This window comes from Staurois parvus, unplaced genomic scaffold (assembly GCF_062004578.1).
Source record: "Staurois parvus isolate SC_StPar_1 unplaced genomic scaffold, SC_StPar_1.0 ptg000574l, whole genome shotgun sequence".
Lineage (NCBI taxonomy): Eukaryota > Metazoa > Chordata > Amphibia > Anura > Ranidae > Staurois > Staurois parvus.
Window position 1 is genome coordinate 4,020,020 of NW_028318370.1, and position 20,807 is coordinate 4,040,826.

The 20,807-nt window shown below is 42.2% G+C and overlaps 1 protein-coding gene across 1 annotated transcript in view; it reads left to right on the forward strand.

Annotated features, from left to right (window-relative positions):
* LOC149450467 (B- and T-lymphocyte attenuator-like) overlaps positions 1-20,377 on the forward strand; it is a 66,559-nt gene extending 46,182 nt beyond the window's left edge. Inside the window, exons 3-6 of the mRNA XM_089691921.1 lie at positions 1,548-1,592; positions 5,937-6,071; positions 16,353-16,393; positions 18,620-20,377. Of these exons, the coding sequence (XP_089548047.1) occupies positions 1,548-1,592; positions 5,937-6,071; positions 16,353-16,393; positions 18,620-18,880 (482 nt within the window). The 3' untranslated portion in view covers positions 18,881-20,377. The remainder of the gene's footprint in view (positions 1-1,547; positions 1,593-5,936; positions 6,072-16,352; positions 16,394-18,619) is intronic.
* Positions 20,378-20,807: the final 430 nt, after the last annotated feature.

The following is a 20,807-nucleotide window of genomic DNA, read 5'->3' on the forward strand; positions in this document are numbered from 1 at the left end:
CCTCAAGGGGGGCTGCTGGTATGAACTGGTTCATGTAAAAGTGTAGAGGCTGCCTGTCCACCCAAGTAACAATCCATTCACTCTGGCTCCAATAAACAGTCTAGGAGTTGTCTTTTTGTGATTTATTGCTGGTGAAATTTGTAACAAGAGAGGGGCAAGTCTCTTTGGCATCTGGTTACCCATACCTCCCAACTGTCCCTGATTTGGAGTGACTCCCTGATTTGGAGGGACTGTCCTTGATTTGGAACAAAGTTCCTCTGTCCCTCTTTCCTCCTCATTTGCCCCTCATTTTGGTCTGATCTATATAGTTGTATATAAAATGCACTATTTATCTATCAAAACGTGTTTTCCAGTGCTAAACCTTTCATCCAGTTTCTAAATTGTTGCATTTGTAAAACTCAAAAGCCAATGTAAAGAAATAGTAGTGGCAAACAAAAGCACTTGTGGGTTCAACTAATCTTTTTTTGTATAATTTTCCTTTAAGGCGCCATGGCAGGGGCTGTGTCCTATGCCTGCATACGTTTGCTAATAGGTGTCTCTCGTTCCCATCTCAAAAAGTTGGGAGGTATGGGTTACCCTGTACCACTGCATAGTCACTGGTATCCAGTGCGTTCTCAGGAACACTGCACAGTACAGGAGGACACTCTTCTCTAAGTTCACAGTGTAGGATACTGCTGAAGACAGGGAATGACCAGTATCTGAGACCCAGTGAGAGCAGTTTCAGTCCAAGCTACCTCTGGAACATATATCCCAGAAGCACACAGTCACCTGGAATCAGTTCACAAGTCCCAGGTCAACTGCCACCTTGCCGCCTCCTCGAAACAAACCAGTAAGTGAGACAGTCTTCCTCTAGACCAGATCCCTTTAGGAAATTCCTACAGACAGTTTCAGATGACTTCCAGGTCCCAGCTCTGCCACCACTAAGACCTCACAGAACAGCAACATAGTCCATAAGTTGTCTAAGGGGCAAAAGCCCCCTAAGGCTTGGAACTCTCCTTCCTGGGGAAAGACAATCTCTCCAGGGTTCCATACTATTTAGCAGCTTCCCAGCCACCAACTGAGCACACCTCCCCAAGGAATTGCTAGGCCCTGATCAATATTCAGGCTGGTTATTAAAATATTCCTTCCCTAAACTCAAGAAACTGCTTCTAAAAGCAGGGGGAAGCAATCAAACCCATGAAACGCTGAACGGACCAGACAAAACAATCAATGCTCCCTTGATTACAGAAGGAGCCATAACTAAATTTACCTAGTATCCTACACTATCATCATACATCATACACTAGGAGGGTGCTACATCTGCCTGTCAAGAAAATCCTAGCAGAGCTTCAAATCCATCTATACTCTCCAAAAAGGACCGTGGGGCTTAGGATAGAGAAAGGAATCTGGAGCACGTGTACATAGCATTTCATGTTAGGACCCAAGCCCAGAACACTGGAGCTAACCACTGCCTATAATAATAATAAAGCAATTACTGAATCATATAAATTGTTTTTCTGCTTTTCTCTATGAATAATTCTGCATTCTCTTTTCCACTTTCTTTCCAGCTCAAGCTATGAATGAAGCTACAATTGTGAATATGCTAAATTCCAGTAAGTCCTAACTGTTGTATATAAACTTACTAAAGATGGCCTACCTTCCATGACAACACTTAAAGGAAAACTAAATCCAAGAACAAAAGTTCTATATTTTGCAAATTACAGTCCTTGGATGTGTTGCCTGTGTTAGTTTTATTTTTTAGGCTAAGAACATTTTCAGGAAATACAGAAAGCACCTGTTGGTCCTGCCAGAAATGCAGTGCTGTGTTAGACAGGGATAGAGCATTGCCACTCTATAATAGGAAGTGTCTTCAGAGAGAGCTTCAATGCAGGACTAACAGAAGAAGTATGGGCCTAAGCTTTTTTGGCTATATTTCTGCACTACTGTGATCTGTTTTCAGATGTCACAGACCATATGGTTGGGATCCACCCAGAAGCCTGGACTGGCAGCTGGATTAGCCTCTCAGCGAGTGTCTGAGAGACTGAGTTAGCCATCCCCTCCACAGCCGAGTGCTTCAGTGAGCACTGGGGAGGCAGATGTCAGGGCAGGAGCTGTGGAATGGACAGGCAGGCCTAATGGCAGGGTCACGCACCGACTGACGACAACCACCACCCACAGACCGGAGTCCCTCAGGGCGCGGAGTCTAAGCCCCAGGCTGCCCTTCACCAGGGCCCCTGATGGTGGGGATGGACTTGACGCAGCCAGGAACCAGGTCACGGCCCCCGAGAAACCCCAGCTGCGGTAATGGCCGCCGCCAATGGTGTATAGCAGGTAGGAACCAGATAAGAACGATAGCATAGTCGGACAGGCCGGGTCGATAACAGCGGGACAGACAGTACAGAACGGTAGACAAGAATACATGGGTCACAAGCCGGGTTCAGCATCGGGAGGTCAGATAAAGGGATAAGGCTGAGAATAGTCTTAGTCAAAGCCGAGTCAGTTTCCAGGAGAGCCACGAGAGTAGAGTAAGAGCTTGCAACAACACTAACAAACAGGACACGAATGCATAGAGCAAGTGCAGACAACAGGCTTAAATGTGCTCAACCACACCCCTCTGGGGGATGGACCGCAGAGGCCTGAAAGCATAAAAGGCTCCCACCATGCTTTGCAGAAACCTAAGATGGATGCCAGCACATTGAGCAGCATAACCTCTGACAAAAGGTAGGACCTTGACAGCAGAGCACAGAGCTGGTGACTGATAGACCGAGAGCTGAGTGATCAGTGGTGTTTGATCGCTCAGTTCTCGGTCTTAGAGGTGGTGGGGGGCAGCTGCAGCTGGGATAGGTGTTGCAGCCATCTAGGCGAGTATGATTCTTTTTTTCTTACGGTTCCCATTCTTCTCTTTTCATTTCAATCACAGCTGACAAATGAAAACGATCAAAGGTGTATTTTGAAAAAACGTGACCTTATTGAAGATTATAGGAGATCTTAGTTGTTTGGTTTACATACAGTATACAAGTTATGTTGCCTCTCTTGGGCTGTCCACTTTCATACTTCAACATGAGCTGAGCTCCCAAAAGAATAGATTTAATTATGGTGAATGAGATAATATCATGATCAGTGAGGTGTTTGTGCTGCGAACTCTCAGGAAGGAGGGCAGGAGGGATATTGCTGTACTTGAGTTCGCAGCCTACCATCATGGAGGAAGAATGTGCATATTCGATCACGGCTCAGTTACACCTCATTCACACGAGCGGCTGGGGTGGGGGGCATTAAGAACAGGTGGTTGAGCTGCAGGTTTATCCCCCCCAACCACCCACCTAAAGACTACTGTACTATACAGCTGGAGGACATTGTTCACATGTGCGGCATGATGCATTGTGTTGCAGCCGCAGCAAATTTCATACGATGTGTAGATTTGATGGGCGGTGCCAACTGTCAGACTTGCCCATTTAAAGTGTTACTAAACCCACAACAGTACAATCAGTCTGTAGATGCAGTAGAGCATGCTTGTTATACTCACTATGGAACCTAAGGGGTTAATCCTCCGCATTGTGTAAAAAAAGCTGTTTGATTCTGTCTTCTCTGATCCTAACCTTCTTTTCTCCTTATAAGACATATGGTGTAGAGTCACTCTGCACATTCTCAGTTTAGTGTGTATTGCTAGAGAGGTTATTTTTTTTCTTGGGAGAGTGCTTGTGATCAGCACAGGGCCAATCAGAGCTGTCCAGACAGAGGGTCAGAGGTTCTGCATCCTCCTAGAGCAGAATGAAAACTCTTCCTGTAGTGCTTTGCTGGACACTGATAGAAATCACAAGACTGCTATATACTGCTGATGAGAAAAAGTATTAAGCAGTTTATATTTACTAAAATAATTGCAATTTAATGCTGTGTGTACTGTGGGAGACTAGATATAGTGAATGCAGGGTCCGGGGAGACCAGATATAGTGAATGCAGGGTCCGGGGAGACCAGATATACTGAATGCAGGGTCCAGGGAGACCAGATATAGTGAATGCAGGGTCCTGGGAGACCTGATTTAGTGAATCCAGGGTCCGGGGAGACCAGATATAGTGAATGCAGGGTCCTGGGAGACCTGATTTAGTGAATCCAGGGTCCGGGGAGACCAGATATAGTGAATGCAGGGTCCGGGGAGAGCAGATATAGTGAATGCAGGGTCCGGGGAGACCAGATATAGTGAATACAGGGTCCGGGGAGACCCGATATAGTGAATGCAGGGTCCGGGGTGACCAGATATAGTGAATGCAGGGTCCGGGGAGACCCGATATAGTGAATGCAGGGTCCGGGGTGACCAGATATAGTGAATGCAGGGTCCGGGGAGAGCGGATATGGCGAATGCAGGGTCCAGGGAGACCAGATATAGTGAATGCAGGGTCTGGGGAGACCAGATATAGTGAATGCAGGGTCCGGGGAGAGCGGATATAGTGAATGTGGGGTCCGGGGAGATCAGATATAGTGAATGCAGGGTCTGGGGAGACCAGATATAGTGAATGCAGGGTCTGGGGAGACCAGATATAGTGAATGCAGGGGTTGAGTAACACTTTGAGAACAGGTGGCCGAGCTGCAGGTTGATCGCCCCCCAACCTCCACCTAAAGACTACTGCACTATACAGCTGGAGGACGTTGTTCACATGCGTGGCCATGATGCATTGTGACGCAGCCACAGCAAATTTAATATGACGTGTAGATTTGATAGGTGGCTCCACCTGTCAAACTTGCCCATTCAAGTCAAAGTAGCCATGATACAACTGTGAGCCAAACACTTGCCTTTGGCAAACAAAGAACCAAACAGGGGCAGACATTCAGGAGGTGGCAGGATCACCTCCTGAATGCCTGACAGCGGCTGTTTAGCCGATCCACTGCAGATCACTTTTCAAAGGAAGAGCAAATGTGAACCTTGCCTTACAGTGAGTGGGTCATTAAAAGCTATACTCTACAAGATATGGAGCTTTTTAATTATCAAGGAGGTTATTAATGGATTATTATTATTATTAGACAGGATTTTTATAGCGCCAACAGTTTGCTCAGCACTTTACAATATAAAAACAGACATTACAGTTACAATACAATTTGGTACAACAGAAAACCGAGGGCCCTGCTCCTTAGAACTTCCAATCTAGTAGGAAGCAGGGGCAGACTGACCATTTGCCTGAGGGCCTGGAGTCAGTAGAGGGCCCCATGAGATGCCCCTGGTACCTTTTTCATAGGCTTTATTGAGTTTGGGCAAGGACACAGGGGCCCCATGATCCCCTATTGCCCGGGGACCCCATGAGTTGTCAGTCCGCCCCTGGTAGGAAGGGTTGAGTGATACAAAAGGTAATAGCTGTGGGGGGGATGAGCTGATGGAGGAAAGAAAAACACAGAGCATTAGTTAGAAGCAGGATAGGCTTATTTAAAGAGAAGGGTTTTCAGGGATCATCTAAAGGTGGATGGATTAGGACAGGGGTGTCCAAACTATGGCCCTCCAGTTGTTGAAGCACTACAAGTCCCATCATGCTTCTGCCTCTGGGTGTCTTGCTTGTGGATGTCAGAGCCTTGCAAGGCCTCATGGGACTTGCAGTTCCTCAAAATCTGGAGGGCCATAGTTTGGACACCCCTGGAGTATGAGATAGTCAGACTGGGGTAGAGAGTTCTATAGGATGGGAGAAGCTCGGGAGAAGTCCTGGGAGGAGATGACACGGGATCTAGAGAGCAGGAGGTCTTGGGAGGACCGAAGAGAGCGGTTTGGTATGGATCGGATGAATCCATATGTAAAGTGCAATGGGTGTGGCTTAACTAAATGGGCAAGACTTTAGTGAAATGTGGGTGTGGTTAGATCTGGAAATAGGTAGCTTTAACCCCATAGGAAATACTGTGCCCTCACTTAGAGACAGACATTGCAAATCTTCAGAAATATTTCAATTCATTGATATATATATATTTTTTTTGCATAATACAGGCGCAACATCAATACCAGTCATCTCAGCACGGGAACAGTTTAAAATCTTGGTGTATTTTATGGCTTCTGCCGGAGGAGTTTGTTTCATGATTATCATTATCAGCCTTCTTGTTTTTTGTCGACGAAGAAAGCGGGGTAAGTTGTTAATGAGAACTCCAATAAAATGGTGCAGAGAGATCATTGATGAGAGGCTGATGGGATAAAGACTCCTAAACATAATTTACTAATTTGTTAAAGCGGAGTTTCAGTCAAACTGCAAAAAATGAAAGTCAGCAGCTACAAAAACTAAAGATAATGAAGCGAGCGCTTACTAGAAAATAATAATAATAAAAAGCTGCTACCATAAAGGAAAAACCTCTAAAATCCTCAAACATACAATGTAATCAAAAAATACAGCACTAGAATAAATAATTAAAGTGGAAAAATTGGTGATAATTGCACAAAATAGTGCGCTAGCAAGTGATACAGCAGTGATGTCTTAATGAAGACAACAGATAATTATAAAGTGACAGCAGTATCATATAAATGCATTATACACCGTGTTCCAAATTATTATGCAAATGATATTTTTCTCATTTACCTAAATATTTGATGTAATTAACAGTCAGCATAATTCTCATGTTATCAGCTATTAACCACTTCCTGACCGGCCGTTGCATATAAACGGCCGGACGGTGGCAGTGCAGGGTCAGGTGGCTGTTTATAAACGGCCTCCCCGCACCCTGCTTGTGCGGGCTCCCTGGGAGCACGCAGCACCGCGATCTGGTGCCCGCTGTGTCCTCCGGACACAGTGAAACACCGATCGTCGGACGGGACCTCTGTACGAGGTCCCGATCATTTGATCACTGATTGGCCAATTAGTGATCACATGCAAAGTATTACAAGATGTCACTTGTGATATCATTGCTTACTACGTGTGAAATCTGTGAATGATCACAGAGGTCACATGGTACAAGGCTATGCACAACAGCCTTGTACCATGTGACAAGCTGTGACCAATCACAGCTCACTCAACACTTCTCAATAAGTGCAAGAATGCAGTCAGAGAGAAAGAGAAATGATTGCTTTTACATCCTATATGGGTCTAAAAGCAATCAGTGTAAAAAAAAAAAAAAATCTTCATCACCCTCCATGGTGACACTGTACTGCTAGGGTGACAGTATGTAAAAAAAAAAAATAAGATAAAAAAATAAAATAAAAATCTAAAAAAAAAGTTTAAAAATTATAATTTTTGGTTATAAACTAATTTGGATTTTTTTGTTTTTACTAATACAATACATTTTGGCAAAGATTTATGATGAAATATTATTTATTTGCAAAATTTTATAAAAAAAACTTTTTTTTAACATTTTTGGACATTTTCATTTACATAGCAAAAAAAATTAAAATCCCAGCGGTGAATAAATACCACCAAAATAAAGCTTTATCTGTCTCAAAAAATGGTAAAAAATTCATTTGGTTACAGTGTTGCATGACCACGCAATTGTCATTCAAAGTGTAATAGCGCTGAAAGCTGAAAATTGCCCTGGACAGGAAGGGGGTAAAAGTGTCCGGTCTGGAAGTGGTTAAGAGTACAATTCACATTTTATTGAACAAACCTCCTAATGATAACAGGATTTTTGTTAAACATAAAACACTTCCAATGACTGTTCCAAATTATTCCGCACAGGAAGTTTCAAAACACTTTATAGGTTGTAGAGAACTGAAAATTGTCATTGGTTGTGTTTGCAGAATATTTACTGAAATCAAAATCTATTTCAATCAAACTTTTAACAACGTTTTAACTTTATAAACATTTTAATAGGTCACGTTACATTGTAACATAGGACCCCTTATTTGATAGCAGCGTCACAAGTCTTGCATCCATTGAACTTGTGAGTTTTTGGACAGTTTCTGCTTGAATTTGTTTGCAAGATGTCAGAATAGCCTCCCAGAGCTGCTGTTTGGATGTAAACTGCCTCCCACCCTCATAGATCTTTTGCTTGAGGATGCTCCAAAGGTTCTCAATAGGATTGAGGTCAAGGGAGGATGGAGGCCACACCATGACTTTCTCTCCTTTTATCCCCATAACAGCCATTGATGCAGAGGTATTCTTTGCAGCATGAGATGGTGCATTGTCCTGCATGAAGATGATTTTATTATGGAAAGCATAATTCTTCCTTCTGTACCAGGGAAGAAAGTGGTCAGTCATAAACTCCACATACTTTGCAGAGGTCATCTACACCTTTGGGGCCCCTAAAGGGGCTGACCAGCTCTGTTCCCATGATTCCGGCCCAAAACATGACTCCACCACCGCCTTGCTGACGTCGCAGCCTTGTTGGAACACGGTGGCCGTCCACCAACCATCCACTACTCTATCCATCTGGACCATCCAGGGTTGCACGGCACTCATCAGTGAACAGGACTGTTTGAAAATTAGTCCTCATGTATTTTTCTGCCCAATGCAGTCGTTTCTGCTTGTGAGCATTGGTTAGTGGTGGCCAAATAGAAGGTTTATGCACAGTTGCAAGACTCTGGAGGACTCTACACCTTGATGTCCGTGGGACTCCAGAGGCACCAGCAGCTTCAAATATCTGTTTGTTGCTATGTGATGGTATTTTAGCAGCTGCTCTCTTGATCCGATGCATGGATCTGGCAGAAATCTTCCTCAATGTGCCTTTATCTGCACCAACCCGTCTGTGCTCTGAATCAGCCACAAATCTCTTAATAGTGCGATGATCACGCTTAAGTTTTCGTGAAATATCTAATGTTTTCATACCTCGCCCAAGGCATTGAACTATTTCACTCTTTTCGGCAGCAGAGAGATCCTTTTTCTTCCCCATATTGCTTGAAAATGGTGCTCTGCTTAACCATTTCAATACCGTGCAATTTTACACCTTCCTGCCCAGGCCAGTTTTCAGGTTTCAGCGCTCTCACATTTTGAATGACAATTGCGCGGTCATACAACATTGTACCCAAACTAAAATTTTATCATTTTCTTCACACAACTAGAGCTTTCTTTTGGTGGTATTTAATCACCGCTGGGGTTTTTATTTTTTGCTAAATTAACAAAAAAAGACCAAAAATTTTGAAAAAAAAACACATTTTTCTTTGTTTCTGTTATAAAAGTTTACAAATAAATAATTGTTCTTCATAAATTTAGGCCGAGATGTATTCTGCTACATGTCTTTGGTGAAAATAACCCAAATTAGGATGTATTTTTTAGTTTGTAGGAAAGTTATAGAGTTCACAAACTATGGTATAGATCTGAATATTGATCAATCCTGAAGTACTGACAGCCAATCTAATTTCTTGAGGTCCAAGAATGTCAGAACAGTACAGATATCCCCCAAATGACCACTTTTTGCAGAGTAGACAGTCCGACGTACTTCATGAGAGGCATGGCGAGTTTTTTGAAGTTGTATTTTTATGTCATAATTTTTCGGAAAATTAAAAAATTAAAAAAATTATTTTCACTATTTTTTTTTTTACATACTGTCACCAGTGCAGTACAGCGTCATCATATAACTGGCATGGCGGTTAACAGGGACACTGACTGGTGACAGTATGAAAAAATATATATATATTTTTTTTTTAATTTTTTTTAATTTTTTTATTATATTTAATTTTTTATTACATTTTTTTTTATTTTTTTTAAGATTTTTTTTTCATATTTTACTATGACGAAAGTAGTACAATGTTACCATAGTAACACTGTACTACTTTGGGGAAGTGATCAGTATTTTTTTTTTTTTTACACAATTTGCTTATAGCAAAGAATTACTTTGCTATAAGCAAGCATTTACCTGAATGAAATCGATTCATTCAGCTTTTTTTTTTTTTTTTTTTTTTTTTTGTGCTTAGCTGTGATTTGGTCACAGCTAATCACATGACATGTGCATGTGATTAGCTGTGACCATTCACAGCTAGGCACTAGTATACAATGGATGGCATCATGAATGAAGCCATCCATTGTATACAACTGTCATGTGACCTGCTGTGATTGGTCACAGCAGGTCACATGGTACCAGCAACGGGAGCCGGTACTCGGATCTGTCATCGGCCGTGTCCGAGGTGCACGGCCCGTGACAGATCCCGCTGCTGCGCTGCTCTGCATTACCGCAAATGGCGCATGTGCGGGAGCACGCCAAATGGCGTGCACCCGGAATGAAGAGGCACATCTGAAGCCACCAAACGGCCATTGGCTGGGCGGCTAATGGTTAATAATGTGCAACACCCTCCTTTAGTAGTTTTTCCTTAAATTGGGCTCACCGGCCAATCTAATTATCACAGGTCTCCGAGATTGTTTTCAGTGATCAAAAGAGCCCTGACACACAATGCCATCCATGAGTTACACTGAAAAACAAAATATTTCATCTTTGTGACATTTAAATAGAATTTGCATAATAATTTGGAACAGGGTGTAGTAGCTGCTTGCAGCTAAAAACAAACACTCTCCTATGTGCATACAAAAACATACAAAAATACAAATAAAATTGGTGCTGCGATACTCAAGTCCATAAATCAATGTGCAAATCTCAAACACAAACGATATTGCATGCATAAATAAAATAATGTCCCAAAATCCCAAATTAAAATAAACTGAATAAAAAATAGACAAATACAGCAATAGACAAATACAGACGTTAAAGATAATGTCAACCTCCAGGGAGATATAAAAGACCAAACTTAGGAGCTAATGCAGGCCATAGATGTGTCGAAAATCGGGCGATTTTTCGGCCGAAAAATAAATTAAAGTTGGAAAAAAATTGGCCAATTTTGCCGATCGGCCGATTTTCCCAGCAATGATGGGAAAATCGGCAGATCGTTTTACCGATAAAAAAATCTGCGCATGAGCCGTGACCTGCAAGAAGAAGAAGAAGAAGAAGGAGAAAAAGAAGTAGAAGAAAAAGAAGAATTCCAGTTCGCTATTATATTTTATATGAAAAGTCTTGTGGTTGCAAAATGTAACTATTTGTATCCAAATAAAACATCTATATCCGAAATGGATACATTGTTGCAACCGCAATACTTTTTCATGTCAAATATAATAGCGGAGCTCTCTGCAAGGGACAGAAGTAATTATATGCCGGCCGTAGAGGGGATGAAAATCGGCCGATTTCTTTTACCGTTGGTGGTAACGTCGGCCGATCGAACGACCGATTTTTTGTTTTTTTCTTGTAAAAAAACGGCCGGTTTTCAACCCCATCTATGGCCTGCATTACTCCACCCTTTGCACCATATACCATCCATATTAAGGAGATAACATGGTGCAAATGTAAACACTTCATCCATCTATCCAACCAAAAGCCCGTACCTTGAGAGGTGGAGGAAGAGTCTTCAGGACTACGCAAAAAAAGATAATAAACACACATTTTTATGCCTGCAAAAATTGGTGTATTTATTACGTTCTCCTAAAAGATGGACCGCTGTGATCAAAAATCACGGGATTTGTGTGCAATTTCAGGTGTGATTTCTGAAGACTTTATTGCTACTTGTGAATATTTTCAACAATTTCTTGCAATTTGCAGTGCGTTTTCCATTGAATTCTATGTATGTGAAATTGCAACAAAACTGAAGAAAAAAGTAATGCAAGAACTACTGTAAAAATCGCGCTGCAGCAAATCGCACATGTTAACACACTGATATTCACATTCATTAGATGCGATTTCAGGTGCCATTTCATTTTGCAAATTGACCGGGCTCTTAGCCTTTATTGTAGTTCTGTGATTATTATTACATCCTTTAGTAAGCCAATACAAATAATTCTGCTCTCACTTCAAAACCTCACGATTCAAGCTCCTGTATAAATAGCTGAACAATATTAGAAAATGTTATTGCTACCCAAAAAATAAGTAAAAAAAAAAGATAATAATTTATACCATAACAAATACTCTAAGAAATCAAAACAAAGTGCATTACATCAATACATCAACGTATCAATAAATATATTTTAAAAAAGTTAAAATAATTAATGACAAAAATTATAAATCCATAAATAGGCATAAATCAATAATCTATCCAATTTACATCTTTGTATTTCATATACGCATTTAGCAGTTCGCCTTGGGTTCAGCTTTAACATACTACATACAAAGTAGTACTTTTTTTTTTACATTTATTTTTGTTTACAAGCCTTTATTAACCGCTTGCCTGCTGCCCTATAGCAGATGTACTGCTACAGGGCGGCACGGCTGAGCAAAATCACATATATATATATCCGCGCCACTATTGGCTGCTGGGGATGTCAGTCACTGCCGGGGCAAATCCTCTGGAGGGCAAATGGTTTGATTAACAATATGAGAGGTAACAGGTATGGATTATGGCAGTAACAATTAGGTCACACACATTCAGAATGACAATAGGTGTTTTCAAAATCCAATATCTTATTCAATAGTACTTTTCAAAATAATAAAATTCATTATTGTTATGCTCAGTAAATCCAGTCATAGATTATGATTTTTGAATGGTAAGTAATAACTGAGGTATAGTTGTCCACAGCACCTATGACAAAACTTCGATTGGTTCACTGACCATAAGACAAGGGAGCTGTTGAACCATGTGGCACCATAGGGAGTAGTGTTGGAGAAGATCCTTGCCCACACAATGGCCAAATCTTGAACCTCTCCATTAACAGTCCGATTTGTAATGAGTGAACTTTCCCTGTGGATCCCAGATCAACCGGGTGTGTCTATCCCCTTAGAAAACTGGTAAAAAGGTCCTCTAGGCTGCTTCTTAAAGCCCATGCTCTAGTGTCCACCTTCACACTTGGTGTCGTTTTTTCACCTTTATTGACTGATAGGGGTACCAGCGAATTAAGGAGTGAGATTTCCTACCTATTGTTATGTAGTTGACCTAATTAATCTGGCATTAAACCTGTTCATACAAATTACAATACATTATGTAGCACCCTCCCAGGCAGGGGTGGACTGACCATTTGGAAACTCGGGCACTGCCCGAGGGCCCGGGGTCAGTAGAGGGCCCCATGAGATGCCCCTGGTACCTTTTTCATAGGCTTTTTTGAGTTTGGGCAAGGACACAGGGGCCCCATGATCCCCTATTACCTCGGGGCCCCATGAGTTGTCAGTCTGCCCCTGCTCCCAGGTAGGCTGCTAAGTTTGGTTAGGCAAATTTAGTTCCATGGCTCTCCTGTAGTCAGCAGAGCAGCACATGATTACTTTGGGGCTGCTCTGGGCATTGCAAGCTGCGAGTTTGATTGTTTCCTCCTGCATGTAGTGTGTTGCACCTATGACAAAACTTTGAGTGGTTCACTGACCATAGAACATGGGAGCTCTTGATCCATGTGGCACCATAGGGAGTAGTGTTGGAGAAGATCCTTGCCTTCACAATGGCCAAATCTTGAACCTCTCCATTAACAGTCTGATTTGTAATGAGTGAACTTTCCCTGCAGATCCCAGATCAACTGGGTGTGTCTATCCCCTTAGAAAACTGGTAAAAAAAAGTCCTCTAGGCTGCTTCTTAAAGCCCATGCTCTAGTGTCCACCTTCATACTTGGTGGCGTTTTTCACCTTTATTAACTGATATTGGTAGGGGCAAATTAAGGAGTGAGATTTCCTACCCATTGTTATGTAGTTGACCTAATTAATCTGGCATTACAAATTACAATACATTATGTAGCACCCTCCCAGATAGACTGCTAAGTTTGGTTAAGCAAATTTAGTTCCATGGCTCTCCTGTAGTCAGCAGAGCAGCACATGATTACTTTGGGGCTGCTCTGGGCATTGCAAGCTGTGAGTTTGATTGTTTCCTCCTGCATGTAGTGTGTTGCACCTATGACAAAACTTTGAGTGGTTCACTAACCATAAGACAAGGGAGCTGTTGATCTATCTGGCACCATAGGGAGTAGTGTTGGAGAAGATCCTTGCCTGCACAATGGCCAGATCTTGAACCTCTCCATAAACAGTTCAATTTGTAATGAGTGAACTTTCCCTGCAGATCCCAGATCAACCGGGTGTATCTATCCCCTCAGAAAACTGGTAAAAGAGTCCACTAGGCAGCTACCTAAAGCCCATGCTCTAGTGTCCACCTTCACACTTTCATTTTTATTCACTGAATAAATGATATTTGGTGGCGTTTTTTACCTTTATTAACTGATAGGGGTACCGGCGAATTAAGGAGTTAGATTTCCTACCCATTGTCATGTAGTTGACCTAATTAACCTGGAATTAAACCTGGTCATACAAATTACAATACATTATATAGCACCCTCCCAGGTAGGCTGATAAGTTTGGTTAGGCAAATTTAGTTCCATGGCTCGTGATTAATTTGGGGCTACTCTGGGCATTGCAAGCTGCGAGTTTGATTGTTTCCTCCTGAATGTAGTGTGTTGGAGAGTCAAATGAGCAGCTTGAATATTAGGCAGCTCTAGCCAGTCACTGGGAAGGTCTGCCCAGATGGTGGTTGGGGAGTGCATAAATAGTTTGGAGCCCCAGAGGGCAAGGTTCTTCCCCAGGAGGAGAGGTTTCCAGACAGAAGGGCTGCTACCCTTCTTGGTAGCCTAACTCAGCCTTTCTCAACCAACCCTGGGGTGCCTTGAGATTTTTTCAGGGGTGCCTTGGCAAAATGTCTACAAATTGCCCAAAACTTGTATACAAGTCAACAGGTGGAACAAACCCGCCTTTTAGTTACACAAAGCCACAGGTTTTCATTGTGCACCATTACGACCTTCTAGCCACTGGCGTCCTGACAACCAATGACATCTTCAGTTGATAAAGAAGATGTCAGCTGCCTGCACAGAATCCTAGTTTGACCCTCTCCTGCCCCTCTCCATCAGTGCTGGGGTCACATTAGCTCAGTGATGGTAAAAAACTGAGGGAGAGGAGACACACTGGAATACTACTCCATACCAGTGTGCAAAATTGTATTTGCTCTGGAAGAATAAATCACCTCTAATGTTGGGTGTCCTATGTGTGTGAATGTTGCTGCGTTATATAAAACTATCAGTTTTTCACATTTTAGAATTGAGTGCCTCAAGACTATTCATAATTTTAAAGGGTGCCTCGGTACTGTCCATAATTTGAAGGGTGCCTTGACTGAAAAAAGGGTTTAGAAACACTAATCTAACTGAAGATCCTGCCTGTCTCATTGCATTGATATCCCAGCTATGCATAGCTGAGGGCCTATTCTGCTGCTAATTCTTTGAGAACTGAAGGGTTTCACTGAGGATCTGGTCTGGAGGCTCCACTGAGGAGACTGTCTAGAGTCTGGAGGGAGAAATCCAAGTCCAAGGGACACCGTGAGTACAGACCTGAGAGAGGGATTCTAGTGGCTGTCCCAGTGCTGTCCATCAAATGTCCCACTGCTCAAAGGACTGTGTAAAGAAGTAGATGCAAAGGAAAGAGTGTCCTCACGTTCCTGTTCAGTGTTCTGGAGTATCCCACATCTTCCCTAAGCTACACCTAAATTAATCTGCAATACATTTTAAAAAGGCAATCCCTGTTTTCTGAGCCAGAGGAGCCTGGGACACAATTCAGCAGCCTTTGCCATGGCCATGGCTTTGTCCAACATAATAGCAAATTATGGAAACTTACCTGCCAAGCGATCCCCTCCAGTGATGTGGTGGCAGCTCTCTGAGTTGTCACGGGCGCTATTGTCTTCTCCCAGTTTTCCTTCAGGGTTCAGGCTCTTCATCCACCTGATTGCCCAGGTTGTGATGATGTCAGTCCTGCACATGGACATGGGAGTCACGTCATCATGGCAGAGAGCGGTGCCATAAATGTACACTGAATGGTTCAATGTACATACTGTAAATGCCAACAGGCATGTAGAAGCAGTTATGGCAGAAGAAAACAATAGAGCCTCTTTTGTCAAAAATTCCATTTTTTTCAAAAATTTTTTTAGGTTTAAAAAATACGTAAAGCCAACATTTCCTATTCCTGATATGTGCCTGCTGTACCATGTACTTGTATGAAAAAGTATCCTAATCTCTTTGTATTGCTTCCTTTGTTTGAAATCCCTGGTGTTCCTGCCAGTCCCTGTGCTTTCTTATTAAAATTTGACCACACTAGGCATGCGAGCACAGCGTGGTCAGCTCTAGGATTCAGCCTGCTCTCCTTCAATGATCAGACTTGTCCTGATCCCCCGCACAGCCATTCACTGGGAAGATTAGTATCCTGCTGTTTCTCCTCCCCTAGCTATTATGCAGCTGAGAACAGAGAGTGATCACTTATAAAAAGCATATTTAATTTATAATTTTTTTATATCTATACACAAATGTTTTGCCTTTCATTTCTATTTTAAACTGAGTGGATTGTTTTACAAGATGAGGATTTACAATCACTTTAATTTTGCTTTAGGTAGCACTGTAGCTTGTTGACTATCTACCTGCGTATGTTCAGTTACCTCTTATACTTATTATATTATGTATTTTTTTCATTATATTATTTTGGTTTTAACAATTTCTCCCTCTGCTTCCAGGAAAACATAGATGTTCTAAAGACCCAGACAGAGCAGAAGAGGTACGGCATATATTGCCCCATTGGTATTATGGCCAAGCTGTAATGATATCCTATCTAAATTTTGATAAAACTGAATACAAACTGACAGTCCTCTAGTAATAAAAGGATACACTCCCGGTGCACAGGACCTATAGGTTCACACTTGTGCATGTCAGGAACATGTGCAAAATCACGCAATTTCCCGCCATTCACAAAAATGCAGTGCACTTTAGCAGATGCGCAGCAGTGCCCTTAATTCCTAATGGCACCCCACCATGCGTTTCGGTGCAGCATAATTTTGCAAAAGAGTCAGGGACTCTTGCATTTAGGGCAGCCTATTAAAATAAATGTGCAAGAGGTAGCGGGATCATTGCCTGCATCCTCCACCAAAATAAATAAATGAATAAATGTGCTGCCCTAAACATGATTTCCCGAAACGTGCGGATTGTTCCCGATTGGTGTGCTATTACTTCGTGGATCGTTTCGCCGAATGGTTCATGAAATATCGGCATTTTTGTGGTGAAATTGGTCCCATAGGAATGAATGGCGGAATGTTCAAAACTAGAGTGGGAGCTGACAAAAGCTAGAGTGTGAGCTGAAAAATCAGGACATGATTTCTAAACTGCCATCAATCCTTCATTTTCAAGCCCACCTACACAAATCTTATATCAAAACGTTCAGCTATCCATGCTGCCACTAAAAATGTCCACGGCTAAGCCATAGTCCTGATAGTTTTCACAATATGACCATTTCTTTGCAACTCACGTTCATTGAAACTCCACTCTAGCCACCTAAAATTTGAAGGGCAATTTCTAAACTACGACTGTGCCTTCATTTTTAATATTTCAGAGACATACCATGCATCCAAATGTAGGTCTGGGTCTTGTGATCACAATACAAAGCTCTTCGGTGTAGGATTTATAATTTTTAAACTACAACCATTTGAAGATGTCAACCGCCAGTGAAGTGAGCAAGTTGGAGCAGTTTGTTTTTAACTGCTCTTCTCTGCCCTTGCTGTAGAGTGAGTTGCCATAGGAACCCAGGTGTGTGAGCAGGCAGTAGAGTGACAAAAGCTAGAGTGTGAGCTGAAAAATCAGGACATGATTTCTAAACTGCCACCACACCCTCATTTTCAAGCCCTAGACTACTGGTGGAGGCAAGAACACTTCACACAATTTCCCCAGAAATTGTAGCTTTTCTAGTCATTCATATATTTTCTATATAGTTAGAAACAATATCCATAGCTTTGCAGCTTTCTGTAGACCAGGGATCTTACCACATCACTAAGGCCTTATGCATACTGGGCATTTAGTCCCGGTGCATGAGACGCTGGCTCAGGGGCGGACTGACAACTCATGGGGCCCCTGGGTAATAGGGGATCATGGGGCCCCTGTGTCCTTGTCCAAACTCAAAAAAGCATATGAAAAAGGTACCAGGGGCATCTCATGGGGCCCCCTACTGACTCCGGGCCCTCAGTGCCCGAGTTTCCAAATGGTCAGTCCGCCCCTGCGCTGGCTGTAAGGCGTGGATGGGGAGCACAGGTACAACGTCCAGGCCCGGTGTCAGCAGCTTATCAAACTCTATGAGAGGCTGACAATTGCTGTGGCTGGGTGGTGCACCTAGCCCTACTTTCATTCAGGGCAGTATGCACCCAGGGACAAATACCCAGAACACAAACAGTCTGTATGTAATGAAAGCAGAAAAGTTTTATATAATAAATTAGCATGTTGATAAAGGGGTAAAGAAGGAACCAGGGAAGGCTTCATCCTGTGGGGTCAGGGGTTCCCATGGTAAAGGAAATTCATGGGTGAATAGAGAATACCACATACAACAGCTTCACCAAAGCTATTCGCTTCAGTGAAAATATTCATTTTTGGTATGTGATTGATTGAGCCTAAAAATCATAAAGAACTTTTTAAAGTTTTGTATAGAGTGGTGAAGGGTTAGAACACTGGTCAAGTTTTGTGTGCCCCCCTGCTGGGGAGATTCACCCTCTCTGATTTGTCCTGGTGACCATTGTCATTGGATAAAAAATTATAAGAAAATCAAATTGTTAAAGTTGTCTCTGGAACAGGAATTAGAGGGAAATCTTCCAATGGGTGGGGAAGGGATAATGGCACCAGTTCCAGTGAAAACTAAAGATATTTACATTCACTTCCTTTTGTGTCTCTGAGAAAGATAGTGAAGGGAAATCGAAATGTGTATTCAAACAACACTTTTTTAAAATGATGTTATATGTTTTTTCAGGTACATTATGTAGCTACATCAGTAGGTCCTGAGAACTGCTTGGAGTGTGTCGAGCCTTCATGTCCACCATGCAAGGAGTTCACTACAGTGCCCACCGAAACCACCTATGACAATGCCCATCTGGAATACCGGATCAGCGTTCCCTTTTCACCAGAAGAAGACTCTTTAGTCTATGCCGATTTAAACCATGAAGCAATAAAAGCATATTTTCAAATCGAAGAAGCGGGTGAAGTTGAGTACGCAACGGTGCGTTTGAACTAGACAAGGAACCTTCCTGTGAACATTAACAATGAAGCTGGACAATGAACAGCTTGAGCTATAGAATTTTATACTGAAGACGTTCTTGTGATCTATTGTGCTCTCTCTTCAAAACCTTTTCAAGGTGACATCTGAGAATCCAAGTCATGTTAAGAGCAAGATCTCAAAGGATATTATTCAGTAAGAAAACTGCTGAGATATTATAAAGGACTTCAGCAAAGCCACACCCTTTGAAGTTAAAATCAAGTCATTATGACTTTAGTGGACCAGTTGAGCTCAATAGTTCAAGGGGTATAACTTGTGTCTGGTTAGTCTGAAGACAGCTTATGTACACCTTGACAGTAGAAAAAAGTATTGCAATTCTCTTTCAGTGTTTCAGGTTTCTGAGGAATAACTTACGGACTTCACTTTCTTCAGAGACTTAGGTGTTTCAATATGACAAATAACGAATGTAAACTGTTCAAAGCACATGTTCTCTTGTATTTATCAACAGCGGATGGACTGAATATAGAATAATTTGGTTTCGAAGATCCTCTGAGTATAAATGACTAAATTCAGACAAATAGATGTGTTTAACCAGCTGAAGCCAGTAATTGAAATGGGCTGTGCTGCCCAGATCTAGTGGATGGAGCTCCCGATCCATCTGCACTGTGATTGGCTGCACAGTGCTGACGTCTTTGGAAGCCATGTCTATCAGCTCCATCACAAATCTGGGGCCACCGATGGAATGAACCACACAACAAGACAGGGTAGCATAGATGTTGCTGCTGGGCATCATTTCCCACCCCCCGCTGCAACATATATGAGTAACACTGTCAAAAATGGGTTAAAGCTAAACTCCTGGCAGATACAAAAGATACTAATTAATGCAGCCAGGGGCAGACTGATAACTCATGGGGCCCCCGGGCAATAGGGGATCATGGGGCCCCTGTGTCCTTGCCCAAACTCAAAAAAGCCTATGAAAAAGGTACCAGGGGCATCTCATGGGGCTCCCTACTGACCCCGGGCACTCGGGCAGTGCCCGAGTTTCCGAATGGTCAGTCCGCCCCTGAATGCAGCTTTTTATTTTTTAACTACTTCTAAAATGTATATTTTTAATACAATGTACAGGAAGTACCTGACTTTGACTTGGTAGAATGCAGATGCAGACTGGAGAGGTAGAAGCAGTACAAGGAGCACACCGTGGGCACACTGGTAGGAGGAGAGAGTAGAATGGCAGAGAGATATCAAGTCTGCAGCTTCTCCTTTTATTATACAAAAACATGCTAGGGTAGGGACAAGACCTGTAAGCATTAATTACGTGCAGCAGAGAAAAGTATTGGTCACCTGCTGTGAGAGACAGGGCTGTGCTCTCTGGTAGAGCTGTACAAATGTCAGAATTGGATAGACAGAAACAGGAAAACAGTTTGGCAGGAAAAACAGCTCCTATATATGTATTAAATCTGTGTATTTAGCCGTTTGCCTGAAGTTTAACTTATAAAATAAAACTACTTTATTACATTTATAGGAAAACCAATAACATTTCTCATCAACAGCATAACTTAATTTGAACTTTACTATTTGCATCGATAGTGAACGCCCCACGAATCAAACCCACGCATGTTTTTCCATCATTAATTGCAACATTTGAATTTCCCAATCAAAGAAAGAGTAGTTTAGACTTTCAAAGCTATCAGAGACCTCTAATACTAATGTCCTAAGAGACGTGACCTTGTACACCTCATGACTTAAAGGTGTTTTCCATTTTCACTAAATAATTAATAAAACAAAAAAATTTTGGGAAATATTTCCTATTGTAGGCATTTGAGGATTGAAGGATCTTAAGTATCGTTCTTCTTAGTAATGCAACACTTCCATGTTGAAGAGACTCATACACACCTCCATGAGCATAAGAGCAAATAGTGTGTCCTCCACCCCTGATGATGTCTGC